General features: G+C 48.2%; 2 protein-coding genes across 2 annotated transcripts in view; both read left to right on the top strand.

The window, feature by feature from the left end:
- Nucleotides 1-20,279, top strand: part of LOC142771581 (uncharacterized) — a 46,990-nt gene extending 26,711 nt beyond the window's left edge. Inside the window, exons 10-15 of the mRNA XM_075873263.1 lie at nucleotides 7,114-7,326; nucleotides 8,926-9,074; nucleotides 9,928-10,069; nucleotides 16,263-16,342; nucleotides 17,007-17,214; nucleotides 19,274-20,279. Of these exons, the coding sequence (XP_075729378.1) occupies nucleotides 7,114-7,326; nucleotides 8,926-9,074; nucleotides 9,928-10,069; nucleotides 16,263-16,342; nucleotides 17,007-17,214; nucleotides 19,274-19,477 (996 nt within the window). The 3' untranslated portion in view covers nucleotides 19,478-20,279. The remainder of the gene's footprint in view (nucleotides 1-7,113; nucleotides 7,327-8,925; nucleotides 9,075-9,927; nucleotides 10,070-16,262; nucleotides 16,343-17,006; nucleotides 17,215-19,273) is intronic.
- On the top strand, nucleotides 268-1,260 carry LOC119165609 (nedd8-conjugating enzyme UbcE2M). Its single transcript, XM_037417729.2, has one exon. It carries the CDS (start codon nucleotides 579-581, stop codon nucleotides 1,158-1,160), a length of 582 nt encoding a protein of 193 aa, XP_037273626.1. The 5' UTR covers nucleotides 268-578; the 3' UTR covers nucleotides 1,161-1,260.
- Nucleotides 20,280-20,300: the final 21 nt, after the last annotated feature.

Genomic DNA, 20,300 nt, shown 5'->3' with positions numbered 1-20,300 from the left:
TGCAGCTGTGACGCAATGAAGTCATTTTTTGGCGTGCACCGTTATCGTGGTCCCCACGAGGTTTCGATTACAGTAGACCCTCTTTTACAAAGGGCGGCTCTGGTTCGTGTGCTACAAATTGTTTCCGGTGCACGATCTACAGGCCGAATTCGTCACAACTGAGCGGGTATAGTTTTTTCGCATCAGTATCGTACAATCTGAAGAATGACGAAACATCCCGCTATCACGTTAATATATAGCGCGAAACATGTTTTTCTTCTTGCTGAGATTCGCCAAGTTGGCACAAGAAAAACTTCCCCGAATTTCCGCGTTACACCACTCGCTCTTTTTTTTTTCAGCGCTGTATCCTATATGTTCTTCGCCACACTTTAGCGTGAGCATTGCGCAAGCTCTATTCTAAGCGGTGCAAGTTGGGCCGTGTGTTACACGTAACACCGGACAGCGTTCTTGTGCAAGAAGCGAGCAGGTTGACCACACCAGCCTCGTCGGACAAGTATCGAGCCCAGCGTCTGCCTAAACGTCCGAAAAGACTTCGCCTAGTCGCAAAACTTTAGCGCGTCTGAATTACCATCAACGCAATGAGCGCCAACCCTATGGATTCGGTCCAACGTCAGCAGCAGAAGCAAGTGCAACAGCAAGAGCGGCAACATGAACGTGCTGGAACGAGTCAGGGTGCTAAGGAACGTTCCTCGGCCACCCTGGCCCGCGTCGCAAAGGACATAAACGACCTGAACCTGCCAAGCACTTGTCATACGGTGTTCCCCGACCCGGACGACCTCATGAACTTCAAGCTGATCATCAGTCCCGATGAGGGCTTCTACCGTAACGGCCGGTTCACCTTCAACTTTCGAGTCGGCGACAACTATCCGCACAAGCCGCCCAAGGTGAAGTGCGAGACGCGAGTGTTCCACCCGAACATCGACCTCAAAGGTCACGTGTGCCTCGACATCCTGCGAGGCGACTGGAGTCCCATGATGACCCTGGGTTCGGTCGTGACCGCCCTGCAGTTCATCCTCCTCGAACCAAACACTGATGATCCGTTCAACGAGGAAGCTGGACAGGTGCTTCTTCACAACCGGAAGCTGTTCGAGCAATACGTCAGAACATCCATGTCAGGAGGGCGCGTCGGTTCGACGTACTACGACTGTTGCCTCGAGTAACGTGTCGTCTGCTGTTCTTGTAACCTGACGCACTGCGCACCTGTAGCAGACGGCAATAAATATGTGCGGTGACGTGACCCACAATTATTGCCTCGAGTAACCTGTCGTCTGCTGTTTTTGTTAACCCCACATATTGTGGACGCATAGCAGACGCATATAAATGTGCGTTGACGTCGGCCACTTGTGCCTGTTGCTAAAACACATATTTACATGCATAGGCGTGTGAACGAGAGAAAGTTGCAGGGACCCCCCCCCCCCCAACCCCCTGCAACTACGTGTTGGTTAGGTTCTAATTATGCTCCATACTCTACTGGACCGTTCTCGTCATTTTTAATGCACATTTTTATGGTTAAAGCCATTTCACATGGCACAAAAAGTTGCGATTTTCAGGCTGCGAATTCGCTCGCAGCGAAAAAAAAAGGGGGGGGGGGGGTATAGTTTGCTCCCGCCGCAGTTGTCTGCGGCGACCAATACGTTGAAAATTTTCGCTCTGATCGCAGCGGCGGGAGCGATTTTCGGTCGGGACCCGTCGAAATGGGGCCACGCCGCCCAAGCCGTCAAAATTGTGTCGGCCGTTTGTTTTGGTAATGGCCGATGCTGTGCATTTTAAAATGAATTTTGATTGGTGGGCGTTCTCAAATGACGAAACAAGCGGGTCATTCGTTACCGTTCATAGAGACTTAATGGTATCATAATGCACCGATCATGACATTGCGTTCGAAAAATTCTGCAGTGTCTGCCACAAAGAACAGGGACAAGAAATCACCGCTTTTGTCGCAGAGCGAAAATTACGGTGCATTTGCAGTCCACGTGAAATCGCCATTATCGGCGGTTGTGAACAGGATTTTTTTTTTCACAGCAATCGCGGCATGTGAAAAAGCCTTTACACGTGCTGTTGCGTTTAAAGAACTCTCCCGTAAATCCTGCAACTATTGACAGGCTTTCATTAGACCCCGTCATCGCTTCGTTTTATTTTGGCGTTCATCGCGGATTTCGTTTTCTTTCGGTTTTGGCCTGAGGGGGTCGGCGAGTGATACTTGTCACCCCCCCCCCCCCCCCCGACCAACTTCCTCAATGAATAACCCTTCTCACGTCTCTTCCTTGGAGCAACAATTTGCGTCCGTTTATGTCGCCATGGTAGCACGTCATGCAGCCTAAAAGAGCGCGTGATGCTTAACTCTTAGGGTATGTTCCAGTACTCATGCTATATGACTAAATAAAAAGCCAATCGGACAGCAACTTAAGCCTCGTTCCGCTCCTCCGCGGTAGCCGGCTAAGTAGACATCTTTGGAAAGACAGTATTGGAATCGAACACGATGCAGGCTGATTTGCTGTCTAAAGCAGCTGCACCGCAGAACGCTCGTATCTCGCTGGTATACGACCGTTCACCACGCTTTCTCTGTTTTTTTTTTTTTTGGGGGGGGGGGGGCGTATTATACGCGCCGTTTAGTTCAAATTTCGTGTGTTCGCGCGCGAAAGAAGTTAAACTCTGTTTTTCTTAGCTTTCTCCGCTCGACACGAGATGGCGCTGCGTCGCGCAGACATCGTCTGCAGATTACTTGGAAGACAACAGGGCTCGATGCTCTGAACGTTAACCGTCTACTATATCTGTCCAGAATCAGAACGTAGCCTTACCGCCGTATTCACAAACGCTCCTCGACTCGACTTTCACCCTTCACTTGACAGGGTTGCGCACAGCGCCGCTGCTCGGCTGAAAATGACGCTGTGCTACTCAAAAATAGCAGCAAATTACTACTGATATGCAGTGACTTTCCCTGCCTAGCGATGGCGCTCCCATCGGCTTTTTCAATTGAAGGTGGAGCGCTGAGTGAAGGGGCGTTCTACAATAGGGGGGTTAGAGGAGTTTCGCCATGCCTCTCTTCACCAGCCGTGTTAACGGCGTTGCGGTTGCGCTGCCAAGGTGAAGGGCATGTGTTCTCTCCGACGCCGCGTTTTGGTGGCGATAAAATCCAAAAACTTCCGTATACTTAGGCTTACGCCTTGTACATGCGCTACCCGCACAGCCGCAACACACGTGGAGGGACTCCTGCCGTAGCCAAGCGGGCGGAAGGTGAAAGAGCGTCGCTGATTCGCTAATTTGCCATCCGTCTGAGTGCGGCAGTTGTCCCGACACGTGCATTGCGGCTGCGTGGGTAGCGCATGTACAGGCCCTTGAGTGCATGTTTGATTGATTGATATGAGGAGTTTAACGTCCCAAAACCACCATATGATTATGAGAGGCGCCGTAGTGGAGGGCTCCAGAAATTTCGACCACCTGGGGTTCTTCAACGTGCGCCCAAATCTGAGCACACGGGCCTGCAACAGTTCCGCCTGCATCGGAAATGCAGCCGCCGCAGCCGGGATTCGATCCCGCGACCTGAGGGTCAGCAGCCGAGTACCTTAGCCACTAGACCACCGCGATGAGGCTAAGTGCATGTTTAGCGTACCGACCAGGCGGTCAACTTGGAATTGGGAGTTAAACGTTAAACAAGAAGCAAAACAGAGAGGCGAGCATGTTGGTGCTAAATAATTACGACGTAAATATCGCGTGAAAGAAGACGGGGACAAGAAAGTGAACAACCGCAAACGCTTACTCACAACTGAAAGCTTTATTGCTTGAACCGAAACTGCATAACATCTAAACTTGACGCTCGACTGAATCCGGCGCATGCGCATCGTAAGTGAAGCAAAAAAAAGCAATAAACCAAAACCATTACACACCTCCTGCGTCCCATTAACTACCATGTCTACCCCCCTTTTACTTGAGTATATAGTATCACTTCCTCTTCCAATAAGGCCAAAGAAGGATCGCTAACGAACATAGAATCCTCGCGTTAATATGGAAAGCCTCAGCTTTCCATACAATGCACTGTTTTGTGTGTACAGTAAACCAGCGCATTTTATATTCTACCCACGTGATAAAGCACGCGAGAGCTGGGGCTATGAACGCGGTTGAAGCAAAGGACAAACGAGCTGGTCCATCTCTTCCAAGGGTGCATGCAATAACATTCCCTAGCGTGTTCCACGTGGCGAAACGACCCGCCCGTCGAGCATGAAGGAATCGCGAAGGGCGGGGGGGGGGGGGGGGGGGCTTGTTTTAACAGCAACTGGGAACTTAAAGTTTGTGGGCGTGGTTGTGATTGCTGGCGCACGTGTCACCTCGACTGACGTCAGCGGTCGGCTCGTATACCCACACGTACTGCGCTCTCAACGCGAAGCGACAGCGAAAAGTGTACTTCCCTCTGGAGCAGCCGCATTCGCTAACAGCAGCATTTTGTAGAGCCACGAGATATAGGATCCGAAACAGTTAGCTGCCCCTTTTACTTCGTATAGTCTACAAATTGTATATTATACGAAGTAAAAGTGGCAAATGAGTTTCACCGCAAGGGCTAAGCAAGGAATGCGATAGCAGTAAACTTTACTGCTATCGCATTCGTTGCTTAGCCCTTGGGGTGAAACTCGTTTTTTTTTTCGCGGCGTAAGCGCACGGTCACCGCGACAATCTTGACGTGCGTCGCAATCTCGTGAGATTTACGACTCGTGACGCTTCGCTATAATTCCCCTGAATTTCGGTGACGTTCACCTTAGGATGCATCATGTTACTTAGGGACCCATTGGCTAGGGTGCAATGTTTCTTTATTTTTTTTCGGCGCATACCCTTGACAACACAACCGCAAAGTAACCGCGGTTCCACACACAAAGCGCGTGAAAAAGACACCTCAATCATCACCGTCATCATTTCCCTAGTGTGACGCACATATTTTGAGGCGGCTATCATGTTCACGTCAGCCGTGCACCTGATTACATTGTTCAGTGGTGTCATCCCGGCGTAAATTTTGTGTCTCCATTACATCGCACGAAGCCGGACCCGCGACAGGTTTGTGTAAGCTGTATCGCGTTAAAATTTCAAGAAAGTGAGAGCTTGCGAAATGATTTTCCTTCCCGGGTTTCACCCGACGGGATATTACCATACTGCAAGCACTCTGGTATGAATTTATCCTGCTCGTTCTTTTGCTTAGTTTTGTACGCGCGTGCATGTCCCTTGCTACAACCAAGGACGTGTGTTTAGAAAAAGTGGTTAACGATTTTGAGTACTTGGTACTATGGGAGAGCATATAGCCGTCCCGTTATCAACTATGCCAATTCGTTTGCCATTATGATTTATTAACGCTGCGGCGACGCGACGGCCAAGTTAGGGTTGCACTTATGTACCTAAAAGGCTATCTACCTTGTACGGGTTTTTACAATACGTAAGAACGCAGTTTAAGCAGAAAAAAGTAAATGCATGCGCACAAGTTTATTACCAAATGTATTTTCTAAGCATACGACGCGTTTCTTATATTTAGCACGTTCCCGAAAAACAGATTTCGTTAGTTTTCGGACAGAAAAGCTTGCTATTTCTTCCTTTTAACCGTATTCACAGCGATATACGGTGTACTTGCGGCGTTTTATTACAACAGAAACTCCATATTATTGTTTGCTACAATGTATCTTGTATTTAGGTACAATACAGGCAGATGTGGACGACCCGTTACGGTGGTCCAGTGTTTGACTGCTGCAGGACCGAATCCCTGCCGCGTAGGTCTCATTTTCGATGGAGGCAGAAATGTCGAGAACCCCAGGTGGTCGAAGTTTGTGAAACCCTCCACATAAGGCGTCTCTGATAATCGTATTGGAGTTTTGGGGCGTTAAACTCAATCAATAATTCTTATGACACATGTCCTTGATATGGATGAGGGTTTATCTCATGTCGAACCCCAACTTCTCGTTGGTCTTTCTATCGTTATCTACATTCGCGTTATATTGAACGGTGACTGGGCGACACATGCCGTAGCGGCGACTCTAGATTAATTTTTAGCCTCCTCAGGTTCTTTATCGAACACTTCAATCTAATCGCACGGCTGTCCTTGAATTTTTTTTTGTCCCAATCGAAATGCGGCCCACGGCCACAGCAACGTGATACCTTAGCTCTCATAAGCTACCTCAAACAAACAAATCAATCAGTCAATCAATCGATTGTTTGACTAGTCAATAAGTAAGTTAGGCATCCAATAATCTTTTCGGTCAAATAAAAAAGTCAATCATTCAGTCAATAAAGTCCGCAAACTATTCAGTCAATTCAGTCCACAAACTATTTGATCAATCAACTTTTAAATAAATCAATTGGCCAATTGTTCAATGGATAAGACAGCCAATCGATTCCTCCCGTAGTCGGTCACTCACTCAATAAATTGATAAGTCACTATGTCAGTTGTGAGTGTACCGAAACTCCCCTGTAAAGTTGTTTGCGCTGCGTGGCGCACGTGTCTCGCCCAAAAGCCGCATTGCGGGTTACAACCACCGGGCGGCAGATGGCGTTGTGTTCGCGTTGAGCACCACTATCATCATCATGGTTGATAGAGTGGTAGCGCGCGGCGGTGACCCATGGCGGAAGGCAAGCCTTGGTGGCGGGCGAGAGTTGAGCGAGTCTCTTCTGCGCGTGGCGGTTGCCGCGAACGGTTGTCTCTAGAGGGGGTCCTCGGCGCGTGGCACCGCGGGCCGCGCGTCGGTGGCCCTCGTGGTAAAAGTCGAGTGTTGGCGACGCCGCCTCGAGTGTGTTATTGGGTTTGTCCTGTTATTGTGTGTTTGTCTTCTTATTCTGTGTTTGTCATGGAGTGTATGGTCATATTGTGTACGGATGTCCTAGCGTGTTCATTACAATTGATGTACAATATTTCGGCAAACGATATTGTCGTTCAAGAGTAGTTAAGTAAATGTGTGTATCGTTTGGTTTGTACCGACCATGTCAACTGTGTCCTTTCACTCCGAGGGCGTAGCGCTCGCTCTTCAATTCGAGACCCCAAACAGTGAGCCAAGCAATCAGCTAATAGTCAAGTCAGTCATGCACCCGAGAATTCGATCAACCAATCAATCAATGAGTCAGACAATCGATAGATCGTGGTCGTACGTGCAGATGGCGCTGGAGAACGAGTATCGGGGCGGAGTTCGCTTCGGCGTGAGTCTGGCGCCGTCGTACGTGGAGTCGCACGCCGAGTACCGGCCAGCGTTCAGCGGCATGATGCAGCGCTTGACGGACGAGTACACCGTCGACTCCTTCGGCGTGCTCGGCGCCACGGTGACGCACGTGGGGCTGAGGCCCGGCATGCCCGTTACCAACTGGATATCGGTGAGTCGGAATAACCTGTGGTCACCTTGTATATTTTCAACCATGTGTTGCTAATGCGAGAACGTTCGTACAAGGGCAACTCGTATCATTCAAGGGCATCTCAGATCAAACTTCTTGCACCCAGTACATTTATTCGACCACGTCTCGAGTATACGCATAGGGAGCCTGGGACCCATATTTAAAAAAAAAGACATTCACAAACTTGAAATGGTCCAGAGGAGTGCGGTAAGATTCATCTGTAATGCCTATATCAATCTTGATTCACCTTCATCACTTACGGCTACTAACAATATTCAACTCTTGAAACAGCGTAGAGCTATCGCCAGACTCAAGTTCCTTTTTCTGCTTCGAAATCGGCAGTTTAATATCGATACTCGTGAATACCTCTCTCCATCTTCTTCCAGGCAAGACAGACATAGCCACAACCATGATCTGACACCACACATTGCACGTACTAACCTTTTCAAACCTTCCCTCTTTCCGCGAACCATTAGTGAATGGAATAAATTGCCTACATATACTTTTCCTGAACATGGCACTCCTGGCTTCGAAAAATATATGCATAATTTCGCTTAGAAGCATTGTTAAGATAACGTCACCTCGTGATTTCAATTGTGCTGCTTTACTTTTGTGCTTCAGACTGTTTCCAGAAATCAGTGCACCTTTTTTTTAGTATTGTATATTTAGTTTGCCCTACTCGGTATCATACTTGTTTTTCAGTTGTAGCGCCAGATAGTTAGAAAACTTGCTGTATAACCTGTTAAGTCTATTTTCACTGGGTTCCCTTTTTTTCGCCCTCCCTGATTGGTCTATGGACTGCAGTATCTACAATATAAAATAAACGATCTAGTGTCACAAGACAGTCGAAAGCAAGCGAGCATACAGACATTACCCTGTATAGTGTGGGCGTATAGCAGCGACCACTTCTGTGCAGAGTGCTCGAGCAGCCGGTTTTTGCTCTGCGGGCCGAAACCTTCAGGCAGTTTTGGGCTCTGAACTGGTGTATCAGGAGCATGCACGGCCTAGTTGTCAGGCTGTCCACGTCAGAGCCTGATACTGCCCCAAGGTTTCGCCCCACAGAGCAATAACCGGCTGTTCGCGTGCTCTACACAGACGTGGCCGCTGCTGTAAATTAGACGAACCTACGTTCTTCATACATACTGGGGGGTGTTCACCGTCTTCATCGGTTGCGGGGACTCGGCTTGCCTGCCCTCAAGGCATGGTGAAGCAACCACAACCAAGGCATGCCTGCTGTTTTAGCTCCCTCTTGGTGGTTTGCACGTGACATGAAGGACGCACGACGTGGCTCCGACATGGCGGCTTGAATGACGTCAAGGCACAATAATCAAGCCGCGATTACCTTGTTTCAGTGGGATGTCGACGTAGCGTTATTGGACCTCCATGCGTGAACGCCGAGAGAACCGGCCTGCCATGGACTGATAACACTAGAGTCACATCACAAAGTGTGCACTCTACATGCATGCTTGTGCTCCAGCTTGGATGTTTCATTGACGTCAATGCCAGTGATCTATTAGCTAAGTGCGTCACGCTAGAACTCCTTGTTATATGCAAGTTTCACGCGCGTTATTCGTGGTGCAGGGCATGTCGAAGAGCATGGACCGACTTCCCACCAGGGGCAACCTGTTTTTGGGCATTGTGCTGCAGGCGCACTACCCGTCGCTCCGCCTGGACAGCGTCCGACAACGGACACTCGCCGAGATGCTCAGGTCACAGATCGAGCCGCTCAGGCAAGTGCACCCGGCTAGTCAGATTGGTCTTGCCTTCATATCAGGCAAGCGCAAACATTGCATACACCAAAACCTATAATGCCGCCAGCTAGACTACAGGATAATGTAAACACACAACAAAAGCATGGTATGAAGAACGTTATTAAGGTACTGGGGATCAGTGCAGGACTGATGCTGGCTGCTCACACGTCGTTACAGTGAGGCGAAGCCCCTCTGCCACACAACAAAAGTGTCAAACAGATTTCCATCCACCTTGTAAATTTTCTTTACGTATACACGCCTCTATTTAGGTGTGGTGACGTTTCATAATATCGTAAAATGATATTTTCGTGTCGCGCTGACCCCGATATGATGGTGGTTTACCTCGGTGGTGCAGCGGCCGGTGCTCGGCTGCTGATCCGAAGGTGGCAGGTTTGATTTGGGCCTCGGCGGTCGCATTTTGATGGAGGCGGAACGATAGAGGCCCATGTACCGTGCGATATCGGTGCACGTTAAAGAACCCGGGGATGTCGAAATTTCCGGAGCCTTCCACTGAGGCATGCCTCGTAACCGTATCGTGGTTTTACCGTAAAACCCCCTGATAATGTTGCATGATTAACAGGCACACAGCAGTATAGTGGTTCATTCCGGGTTATTAGTGGTCACCTGTGGCTTTTGTTTTACGCTGCATCTAAATTGAGAGCGCGAATGTTTTTATTGCATTTCACACCCACCGAGCCCCGTCCGCCATAGCCTTTGGGACTCGAACCTTCGTCCTCGAGCTTACCATTTCGACAGCTGTAATATCTCGACAAGTCAGGCGTGGCTGGACGACGGTGTTTTCAGACGGGTCACTGCGCGTGCGTCGCCGCAGGGTGGACACCCTGGTGCTCATCACCCACCTGTGGGACGTCACGTCGCTGCGGAACTCGCAGTCGTGCCTCACGCAACCACCTTCGCTCTGGATGCGGGCAGCCGCCCAAGACGACACCAGCGAGCCCACCACGCCCGACCTGGTGAGCATGCTCTTCTCAAACTTGAAGAAGGGGTCTCACCTCAGCTGCAGCGGGCCCCAGGCACACAATTTTGTCCCGCGAGGGCCGGGGCAGTGAAAAAGATTAAAAAAGGGAAAGGGGGGGGGGCTGTAAATTGCCATTTCAGAAAAAACCTTTCACAAGTTTCATATGCAGGTGATTTCTGAATGAGATAGGGATGCAGGATCCCAATATGTTCATAATGATCTGCAAAAGGACTAACATCTGGATTCTGAAATATGGCTGTTGTTTCGCGGTTATGTTCTACACAGGCTGACTGCATGCGTTGCGTGAAGGAAGCGATGCTTTAGGCAAGTCATGCCTGTCTAGGTCACGAACATACATATCAATAAAATTTTGAAAAATATTGGTCGAAGACTGTAGTCATGTACGGGCCGCGGGCCGTATATAAGCGTGCCAGCTCGCGGGCCACGTGTTTCAAATTACTGGCTTACAGGGTTCATGAACTTCCTTTACAAGTAATCGTCAGTTGGCCTCAGTATGGCAGTTTATCGAAAGCTTCAGGCATGCCCCACGATTAACTGTCGACGTCGGCCATGGGTCATGCAGGAAATCAGCGTCACGTGATAACGCCATAGTGACGTCAAACCACCAAACTTTGTCACGTAATTACGGCATCGTCACGACGTTACTGGGAAGTAACGTCAGGTGATGACGCTTTCACATGACGTTGAAGCTTGGTCGAAGGTGGGCTGAGTCGTGGAAGCCGTGCAAAAACTAGATGAGGTGCGTACAATCCTGGAGGCATGTGCTAAATCACGTTAGGTGAAGAAAGCTTTCGGAGTAGGCTGGGATAGACTGGTGAAATGTAAGGAACACTGTCAGTTACTGCGCCATGAATCGGTCGCGGCAAAAAAAAAAAAATCTCGAATCAGTCAAATACGAGAAAAATAAACGTTTTGTCGCGCGGTTCAAAGGGCCAGGAAACAATCCCGAGGTCAAAAAATCGTTATAAAGAGAAATATTTGAACTTTTGCTTTGTGAACATGCTGCCGCCAGAATTTTTCGAATACATGCTATATTGAGAAAGTCACATGGGTTAGAACATTGGTTTCAGCTGGCTTCAAACTGTCGTGCGGCCTCGCCTCCCTTCTCCCTCACAGGGAAGGGAAGGCGTAGCCCATTTTCGTGATTGGCTTAGACCAATTGACGAGCTGCGTGCTACGTTAAGTCACCGATCAGTGACATTGCGTCACTGCACGTGAAAGGAAGATTGGTCAGGCGTAGGAAAAAAGCGCGAGAATCTTTTTTCTAGATGGAAGCCATGTGCGGCGCTGTAATACTCGGAAAACCTGATCGCCGCTGTCTACTCTACGTGTCTTAGAGTCACTGTATACGCTACCTTTAGGTGATAGAGTAGCGCATTTGTTTTCCAACGCTGCTAGCAACCATGCGGTGTGGGGAAGCTGGTGCACAGGCCGCACCGCCGAAAACGGTCGCCACCCACCTGGAATCCACCAAGTGACCGTCGTGCACTCTGCAGCTGATTAGCTACGAACTAGTGCTATTATTTGTTTTAGGTTCATCTCCTTAAGCTTCGTCAGCAAAGTATTTGCGTGAATTCAGCACCATTTTTGAAAAAAAACATACAGAAATAGTCAGTGCTGTAGGCTTAGTGGGGTGTTTCTTGGATATGGGAGGACCTATATTTTGCGAGTTGTTGCTTGTCTTCCATAGCTCGCGCCACTTGATCATGTGGCAGTGACAGACTAAACAAAATGCTTTTGGACTCCCGTGGCACAGTTACGAAAGCAGGCATTGCTTCTTCGCCGGTCGTTGACACGCCATGCACGTTGACTGGCGATCAGCGACACGCTGTGTCGATCAGTGACAAGTCGCCCGCAAAAACAAAGTGTGGCTTCGCTGCGTAAGTATTGTTGCTAACCAGGCAATAGGGAGTTTTAGTGCTGGGTACCCAAGCGGCTTGCGTACGCAGGACGTTGGGGCGGCGGTATGGCGCATGCGCGAAACCCCAAACATGCGTCGCAAGGTCGCTGGGGCGATAGGGCCATGCGTCCGCGCGGTCCGCCTTCGCAAGAACTCACGGTATCCGTACTGCGTATACTCTAGCCGTCGAGTTAAAATAAGCCAAAGTGCGAGCACTTATAGCGATCACACGGTTTCAGCCAGATTTCCAAAGCTAGAATGGCCTGGAACATAGAAACTAAAAAAAAAACATACGCCAGCCCAAACATATGCCAGCCCACCAACTGAATAGGTGGCGCCATCTAGCGCGGCCATAGTGAAACAAACAACCACAACTTTGTTATTGCAGAAAAATTGTGCATTGTACATCTGGTGCAAAAACTGCGCAGCGACACTATTACAAATGGGTAACCTTTTTATTCATTTCCACCTCAAAAACATTACGCGTAAGCTAACATGTTCATGACTGCGGTTGCACGAAGTGTCACAAGATGTCGACACTGTCGTTACATTAACCTTGTATTTTTCATTTTTTCTGTATTCTAGATAACTGTACATAATAAAAAAGTGTCCTGATCACTATGTATGTTTAATTTAACATTTTAAATCATAAAAAGACTTGAATAATACGCGAAGAGACGCTACGGCTCTGCGAGCGCGTGTGAACTTCGTGCAGCTTGCGTTTGCGTGCGTGCCACCGTGGCGCCAACTAAAAAACATTCCGGTTGGGTATGGGTTGGGCACGCAACGCCGCACGCTCCCAAGCCCGCAAGGCCCCCAGAGAATGCGTACCCAGCACTAAAACTCCCTAATATGGCGGACCCCTGCGCTAGTCTGCTCTCGTAGGGAGCATATGCGTAGTCTTAGGGTGCCTCGATGCGCGCGCCCGATCGTAGGAGCGGATATCGGGGGACTCTACGTAGTCTACTCATGCAGCGCCTCCATGCGGCAGCGGTGGGCGAAAGCGGAGCGCGCACTCGACGACTTCGAGAGCGTTCGCCAAGGCACCGAATATATATATATATATATATATATATATATATATATATATACAATAATAATGAGATATAACAGACAGTAATGCCAAGGAATGTACAGGGGAAGTTATTAACATTAATGGAATGTAAATAAGAAGAAAGAAAAGTGGATGAAAAAATTACCAACTGTAAGCAGGAATCGAACCTACGACCTTCGAATTACGCGTTCGATGCTCTTCGAAGGTCGTAGGTTCGATTCCTGCTTACAGTTGGTAATTTTTTCATCCACTTTTCTTTCTTCTTATTTACATTCCATTAATGTTAATAACTTCCCCTGTACATTCCTTGGCATTACTGTCTGTTATATCTCATTATTATTGTGTTAAAAACACGGAAAAACGAGCCCTTAGGTATACACTTCTTTCCCTTATATATATATATATATATATATATATATATATATATATATATATATATATATATATATATATATATATATATATATATATATATATATATATATATATATATATATATATATATATATATATATATATATATATGAAATAGATGATCAGAGTTTCTTCCGGCTACCGTAATAAAAGTTATAAACTTCGAGAATAGTGCAGTATAGGAAACAAAACAATAAAATATTTATTTAATCCTAACAGTTTCGGATGGTAGACCAGCCTTCTTCGGAGGATGTAAGTGAAATGATACAAGTTCCCGTAGCAGAGGGTCACCCTCACAGTTTAAAGACCCTCCAAAAAAAAAAAAGAGAGAGAAAAAGACAAGCGGGCGAACGAGGTAGCAACAGACAACAAGAAGCAGAAGAAGGAGAGGAACTAGAAAGGAGCGACGGAGAGCCGCCGGAAACGAGCGGGTAATTCTGGCATTGTTACTTGGTATAGGTAAGACGCGCCGCCAGCGGAGGCGACCAAGAAAAACGGAAAAATGTGGAACATGTTGCCGCTTACTCGCATCCCACACATGGATCGAGTTTAAGTTCACGTGGTTCGGCGGCTGGCCCGTGGCATCGGGCCACACACACACACACACACACACACAAGAAGCATACGACCCGCTCCAGCTTTCGGAATATAATGGCCACGTTGGAAAGCTAATGTGCCCTCTCCCCCTCCCTCCACCTGCCCTCTCTTGCAGAAAAATGTACAACCAGTCATACTGAAAATAAATAAATGGGTATTCTTGTAAAGGATGAAAATATATAAAAATAAATAATACTAAAAAGTACTCAGAAAGGAAAATAAAGTCTAATAATACTAACACAATCCGTTTGGTTCACGTAGCATCGAATTCGTTTAGTTTCGCTATATTGACCAACTTGCGTGTGCGACTTCACGTATGTATAAATAAATAATTGAGTAATTCAATTTCTGTGTTTCACGAAACGTCGCGGAGACACGTCAGTCGCCCAGGGCTCTCGTTGATTCCGTGGGTAAGTGATCTGAATTTCTTTATAAAGTATGACTCCCGCTGTTCGCGCTCCCATGTGTTCTGGAAGCCGGATTGTAGGAGTATGACACTTACGCGTTCGAAAGAGTGACCAGGAAGATTGATATGTTTGGAGAACGGCAAATTGGGGAGGCCCTTTACGTGTGCCCTGTGGGTGTTGAAACGCAAACGGAACGCGGTTTCCGTGTGTCCAATATATTCCTGTTTGCACACCTCACAGCGAATTTTGTATACCACATTGACTGAGTCACAGTTAAGGTCGTCTTTAATTTTGTACACATAGTCTGAACAGGAGGCTTCGGCCGTATCTGTGGTCACCATGTGTGTGCACATCCTGCAGCGAGGTTTCCCGCACGGTCTACAGCCCTGATGGTGGTCGGATTTGTGTGTTTTCGCCCTGACCAGTAAGTCTCTCAGGTTTTTATTTCTTCGGTAAACCACCTTGGGCGGAGTCTGAAAAATGGCAGAGAGGCGACTACTCTGTTTAAGTATGTTGAAGGGGCGGTTTAGTATAGAATTCACCCGAGGGGCGGCGGCGCAGTATGTGAGGATTAAATTTGCCCCTGAAGTTATATCATCTTTATTCCCACCTTTTTCTCCCATTGTTGATTCTCGGTCCAAAGAGCGAGCGCGTTCAATTGCATTGTCAATTATTTTTTCGGGGTACTTTTGACGCAAGAAGGCTGTTCTCAATTCCTGTGCGTGGGTGTCAAATTGCGTGATTTCAGAGCAAATTCTTCTGTATCTGTGGGCTTGAGAGTAAGGAACACCTGTTTTGCAGTGATGGGGGTGACTGCTATGGAAATGCAGATACTGTTGGCGGTCTGTTGGTTTTTTATACAGGGAAGTAGATATGGTGGTGCCACTGAGTGATACAGTGACATCCAGAAAGTGAACACTCCTCTGCGAATACGTGTGCGTGAATGTTATCGAAGGATGCACGGAGTTGAAACCGAAAATGAATTTGGAAAGATTATGTTCACTATCGGCCCACACGAAGAATATATCATCGAGGAAGCGTCGGTAAAATATAGGTTTGAATGGAGAATTTTCGAGGAAAGGAATATCTAAAGAGGCCATGAAAATATTTGCGTAATTTGGGGCCATTTTGGTTCCCATGGCAGTTCCGTTTACTTGCAGATAATGGTTTTGGTCGAATTCAAAGTTATTATGTTTAAGTACCAGATTTAGGAGCACCTCTAAAGCGCTTTCGTTTTATATATATATATATATATATATATATATATATATATATATATATATATATATATATATATATATATATATAGGAGGCCCTGTACAAGAGCTACACGCCTTCTCGCCCCTTATTTTTTCACAAAACACGTACAATCTCAGTACTACACGCTGAGCTTGTAGGGATTTCGCACTTGTCGGCTATGCTATCACCGCTTGCGTGGTGAAAATGCAGCAAACGAAGTGAAATAAGTTTATCACGCGCGATAGTTTCGATACCAGGCCAAACGAACACGAGACTGCATGGCAAGACAGCTATAACTGATACGACACAAGAGACAGCTATCCTGTATCGACCAATCGGGAGCTTAATTCATCCTGACATCACGACAACAAATAGCGAGCGTCACGCATTGTGTGGCAAAGACGGGAAACGCCGGTATAGAATAACGCTCCCGTACGTGTTTCAAGCGGTTGTTTGGGGGGCCCTATGACAGCTCAAGTTAGTGGTGCCCATCTGTTATGCGTGAAATCGTGCATACTTCTTAACGGATGTAACGCGACAAACTCGTTCGCTGCAGGAGACGTCCGCGCACCTCCTGGGCTACTACCGCTCGAACGTCACACGGACTTTCCTGTCGATGACCATGGCAGTGATGAGGTAGGTTGCGATGCGTCATTCATTGGGCATTTGAGAGCTTCCTTTCTAACCTAATTGGCACAAGCTAATAAAAGGAGAATGCTTGCGGGTATGAAGTGGCAGCGCCAAGCCCAGGACCGAGTTGACTGGCGGAACATGGGAGAGACCTTTGTCCTGTAGTGGAAGTAGTCAGGATGATGACTATGATGAAAGGACACCTCACACTTTAGCGCATCGAGTAATACAGCGGTAGCGGCATCCGAAGTCCAGAACCAGATCGTAGGCCAAGAGGGCAATGGGCATACTTCAGTTACGCTCCTCCGTTCCCTCATCCGATCCTTCTTCCCCTCTGGGTATAAACAGTGTTTCTCCTTTTTATCATCCTGTAAACCATAAAATATCCACTGTGCCCAACTGCCTGTTGCATTGCAACAACACGCGCGCAGTTTACGTATTGTGCTGCCCGCAAACCATTTACTATCAGTCTATGGGTCGACCTGTTTCGCGCAAAGCGCACATACCCAGTCTACGGATTTGCCTGCTGCCTGTAAACCACGCGTTGCGCAATTTATTGATCAGCCTGTTGCCCGTAAACCACACACGATCAGTTTACAAACGTGTCTGTTGACCGTAAACTACACGTGGGCAGCTTACGAATCTGTCTGTTGCCCGTATACGTGCACAGGTACCGTTTAGACGAGAGCCACTCGCAGTCCTCCCGTGCCATGGGCGTCCGTTGCGTCGAGGGTCACCCCACGTCGTTCGCCGATACGTGCTCCAGCGTCGTGCGCCGGGGCACGCGAGGCGGCTTCGACGGCCGCAGTCTCACGCCCTGGTTCTCCAAGAGAGGGGCCGTGTTCACCTACGAGGACCGAAGCTCGGTCACTGCGAAGGTGAGTTCCGATGAGCACAGAACTACTACTCTATGAAGAATGAGTACCAACTCCTCTTCGCGAGCATTATAAAAACAGTGAGGTTAATCCCTCCTCCCCCCCCCCCTTTCGTCATGCTCATCCTAACCCATCTTAGCGCGCCTATGATTGGTTCACCCTTTCCGCCGAGCCTCGACATTCCCCCGTCCCCACTTGGCACGCCTTTGATTGGTTTCCTTTCCAGTGACTAATTTCCTGACCTCGCGAGCCAGTTGCAGCGTGTCAGCGCGTGGCTTTTTGATGTTGCTGGCGAGCTGCAACAGATACGTGTGATCAGGCCGTTTCGTCCATTTTGGCGCGCAGCAGTCTTTTTCCTTCACTCGGAGTACCAATCTTGCCATGCTGCAAGGTCACGTGACAAGCGCAGCATTATCAACGGACGGGGAAGCGTCTACTGGGAACAGCTTCCCTGTTAGTCAGTTTCACTGCCAGGTCAAAGTAAGGCTAGCAGCTAAATATTTTAGATTCGATCTCTTAAAGGGGCCTTAGAACAACTTTTTGAAGTTTTGTCAGCGTTCAGGCTAGAACATCATCAAACCATTCGCACCACAAATCTAGTGACACGCCGTGTACCAAGGCCGCTACGGACAATTATATTATACCTTTCTCCTCAACTCTGCCTGGCCTCCTCAACTTATGAGGCACACAGGTATCACTGGCGATCATAAAGCTCTCATGAGCGCCGCTCGACATTTTAGCTTTTATCAGTCTACCTCCGAAGTCGCACGCCGACAGGTTGCACGCTGTCTCGGAGGCTATCACATAACGTGCCTGGCAGCACGCACGTCATCTGGCAACAAAGACGAAGCGCGGTGTGGTTCAGATCTGCTTCGACAGGTGCCGCCACCCTACCAGTCGATCTTTTGTGCATTCTACAGCCTATGACAGCCAATCAGATCGGATGCCCCGGTGACTTTGCTGCTGACGTGCTCGAGTCAAGAGCGTGTCACTACAGTGTACTATGTAGTACCCCGTAAAGTCACTTTGTAAATGAGTGGTTGAAAACGCGTTTGACCGAGTCGAAACGATCTGCACCTGCAGCGATTCGCGGCTTTAAAGTGTTGTAATAAATTACACAGTTTACACAGAGAGCTAACATCTGTCTCCAAATCACTCTCGAGACTTGCGTCTATCGGTCCAATTTGTTTGTACAAGACCACCAAGGCCGTTTCCTTTTAACTATACGAAACGCTGAAATAAGAAAACACGGCCTCTCCAAGGAGAGAAGTAGTTTTGAAGCAGTCTGCCCCCTTAACGCGAAGTAAGCAGTGAGCGCACGGTTCGAGCCTGCGACTCATCTGTCGAGGAAGCGCGGGACCACGCTCTTTTGATCGAAGTGCTCAGTTGCTGCCCGAAAGACGCAGTCCAACCACCCGTCCTCTCTTGGCACCTTTCACGTTCCTTCGTCAGACAGAGCCGGCCGATGCGTTTCATCTCCGCAGAGCCACGCCTGTAGGCAGCTTCCTCTCGCACACAAAACATGTGATTCGAAATAGAAGGCGCAAAGAAGACGACAGGCGAAAAGAGAGAGACGCACACGCGGGGAGCAACTTTCAACAATGTTTATTTGAAAAAAAAAAAAAAACTCGTGGTATTTATGCAGCGAGTGTTTTCTTGTTTCAATGCTGCGCGTCGCATTCTTATATCACTTTTTTTTTTAGATAACAATTCGGAGGCCTCTCTCACACAACGATTACCGGCTCCAATGATCATTGTAATCTGTTGCACTTCTCTCGACTCTTGGCAGACACAGAGCGTGCGCGAAAATCCGGTGTATGGTGCAATGATTTTTTTAGTACATATCACCATTTGTGTCTACAGCATGAGAAGGCGGTGTTTTTAGGTGGCTTCGAGAATGTATTGTAAATTCCAGGCCGCGTGCCTCCTGTATAACATTTGGCTCGTGTATTCTCGGTAGCCTCGACGGCCGATCGACAGCGTTTTCTGGGGTGTTGCAGGATCCTTCTACGAGTTTGTTAGAGTCGCTGTAAACACTACCGCTTTCCCGTATTGGTCGCAGATGAAGGGTTGTCTTCACGTGTTCCGAAGCCTGGGCGAGCCACGCTTCGGCTGGGCGCTGTTCGACATCGAGCAAGAGCTGCTTCACGCCGAGGAATGCGACCTCGAGCCAGTGCGACCGGCCGCACACGGCCGCATCAGGACGGTCAGGGCCATTCTGGACGCGCAGGGAAGGACGGCCAGGCGACGGAGAAGACGGAGATGACGTCGTCACGACTCCGCGCTGTTCGTCCAGAGAAAAAAAAAACGAGAAGGCCTTTCAAATTTGCTCTTTCTTTTTATAATCTCTTGCTTTGCTACGTATAGCACTCGCGGATACTAACGTCACATCAATGTTATTTATTTTATTACGAGTGGTACACGCAATAGCTCGAAATAAGCGCATCATGCCGTGACGAATCTGGTCGCTTAAGATAAATTTGGCTCTGATCTACGAATTCGAGTAGCGACCGTATAGGGGAGAGGGGGGGGGGGGTTCAGCCATATTTTATGCACGACCTCTGGATGAAAAAGCGCCGGCAGCCGTGCTGTATGTATGGTCGTGCGGGTATTATACGCGAGCAAATTTGAAAAAGATACCCTCATTATCCCCGCTTTTTTACAATAACGAGACACGCTAGTATCTTTGGCGATTGCAGCGCTCTCTATTCTAGTACACTGTAACGGTTCTTTAAGCTTCGTCCATGCAGTCACGGCCTCGGAGATTTCTCGCTGACAACTTGCGCGCAATCTCGGAGACCATAGCCCAATGCGCCCGGCAGCACGCACACCATCTGGCAACAAAGACAGAAATTGTGGGTTGGTTTGTATTTGCATTGACAGGTGCCGCCACACTCGATCTTCCACGCATTCTACAGCCAGACAGAGCGGAAGCCTGGGTGACGTCGAGCTGCCAGACGATGTCGTATTGTGAATTGTTGGTTGAAAATGCGTTTGGCTGAGCCACAGTGATCTGCAGTGATTCCCAGCTTTGAAGCGTTGTAATAAATTAAACAGCTTACGGAGAGCGCTTGAGTTTGCATGTAACT

This window comes from Rhipicephalus microplus, chromosome 9 (assembly GCF_043290135.1).
Source record: "Rhipicephalus microplus isolate Deutch F79 chromosome 9, USDA_Rmic, whole genome shotgun sequence".
NCBI classification, from domain to species: Eukaryota; Metazoa; Arthropoda; class Arachnida; order Ixodida; family Ixodidae; genus Rhipicephalus; species Rhipicephalus microplus.
This window is presented reverse-complemented; position numbering and strand designations above follow the sequence as displayed.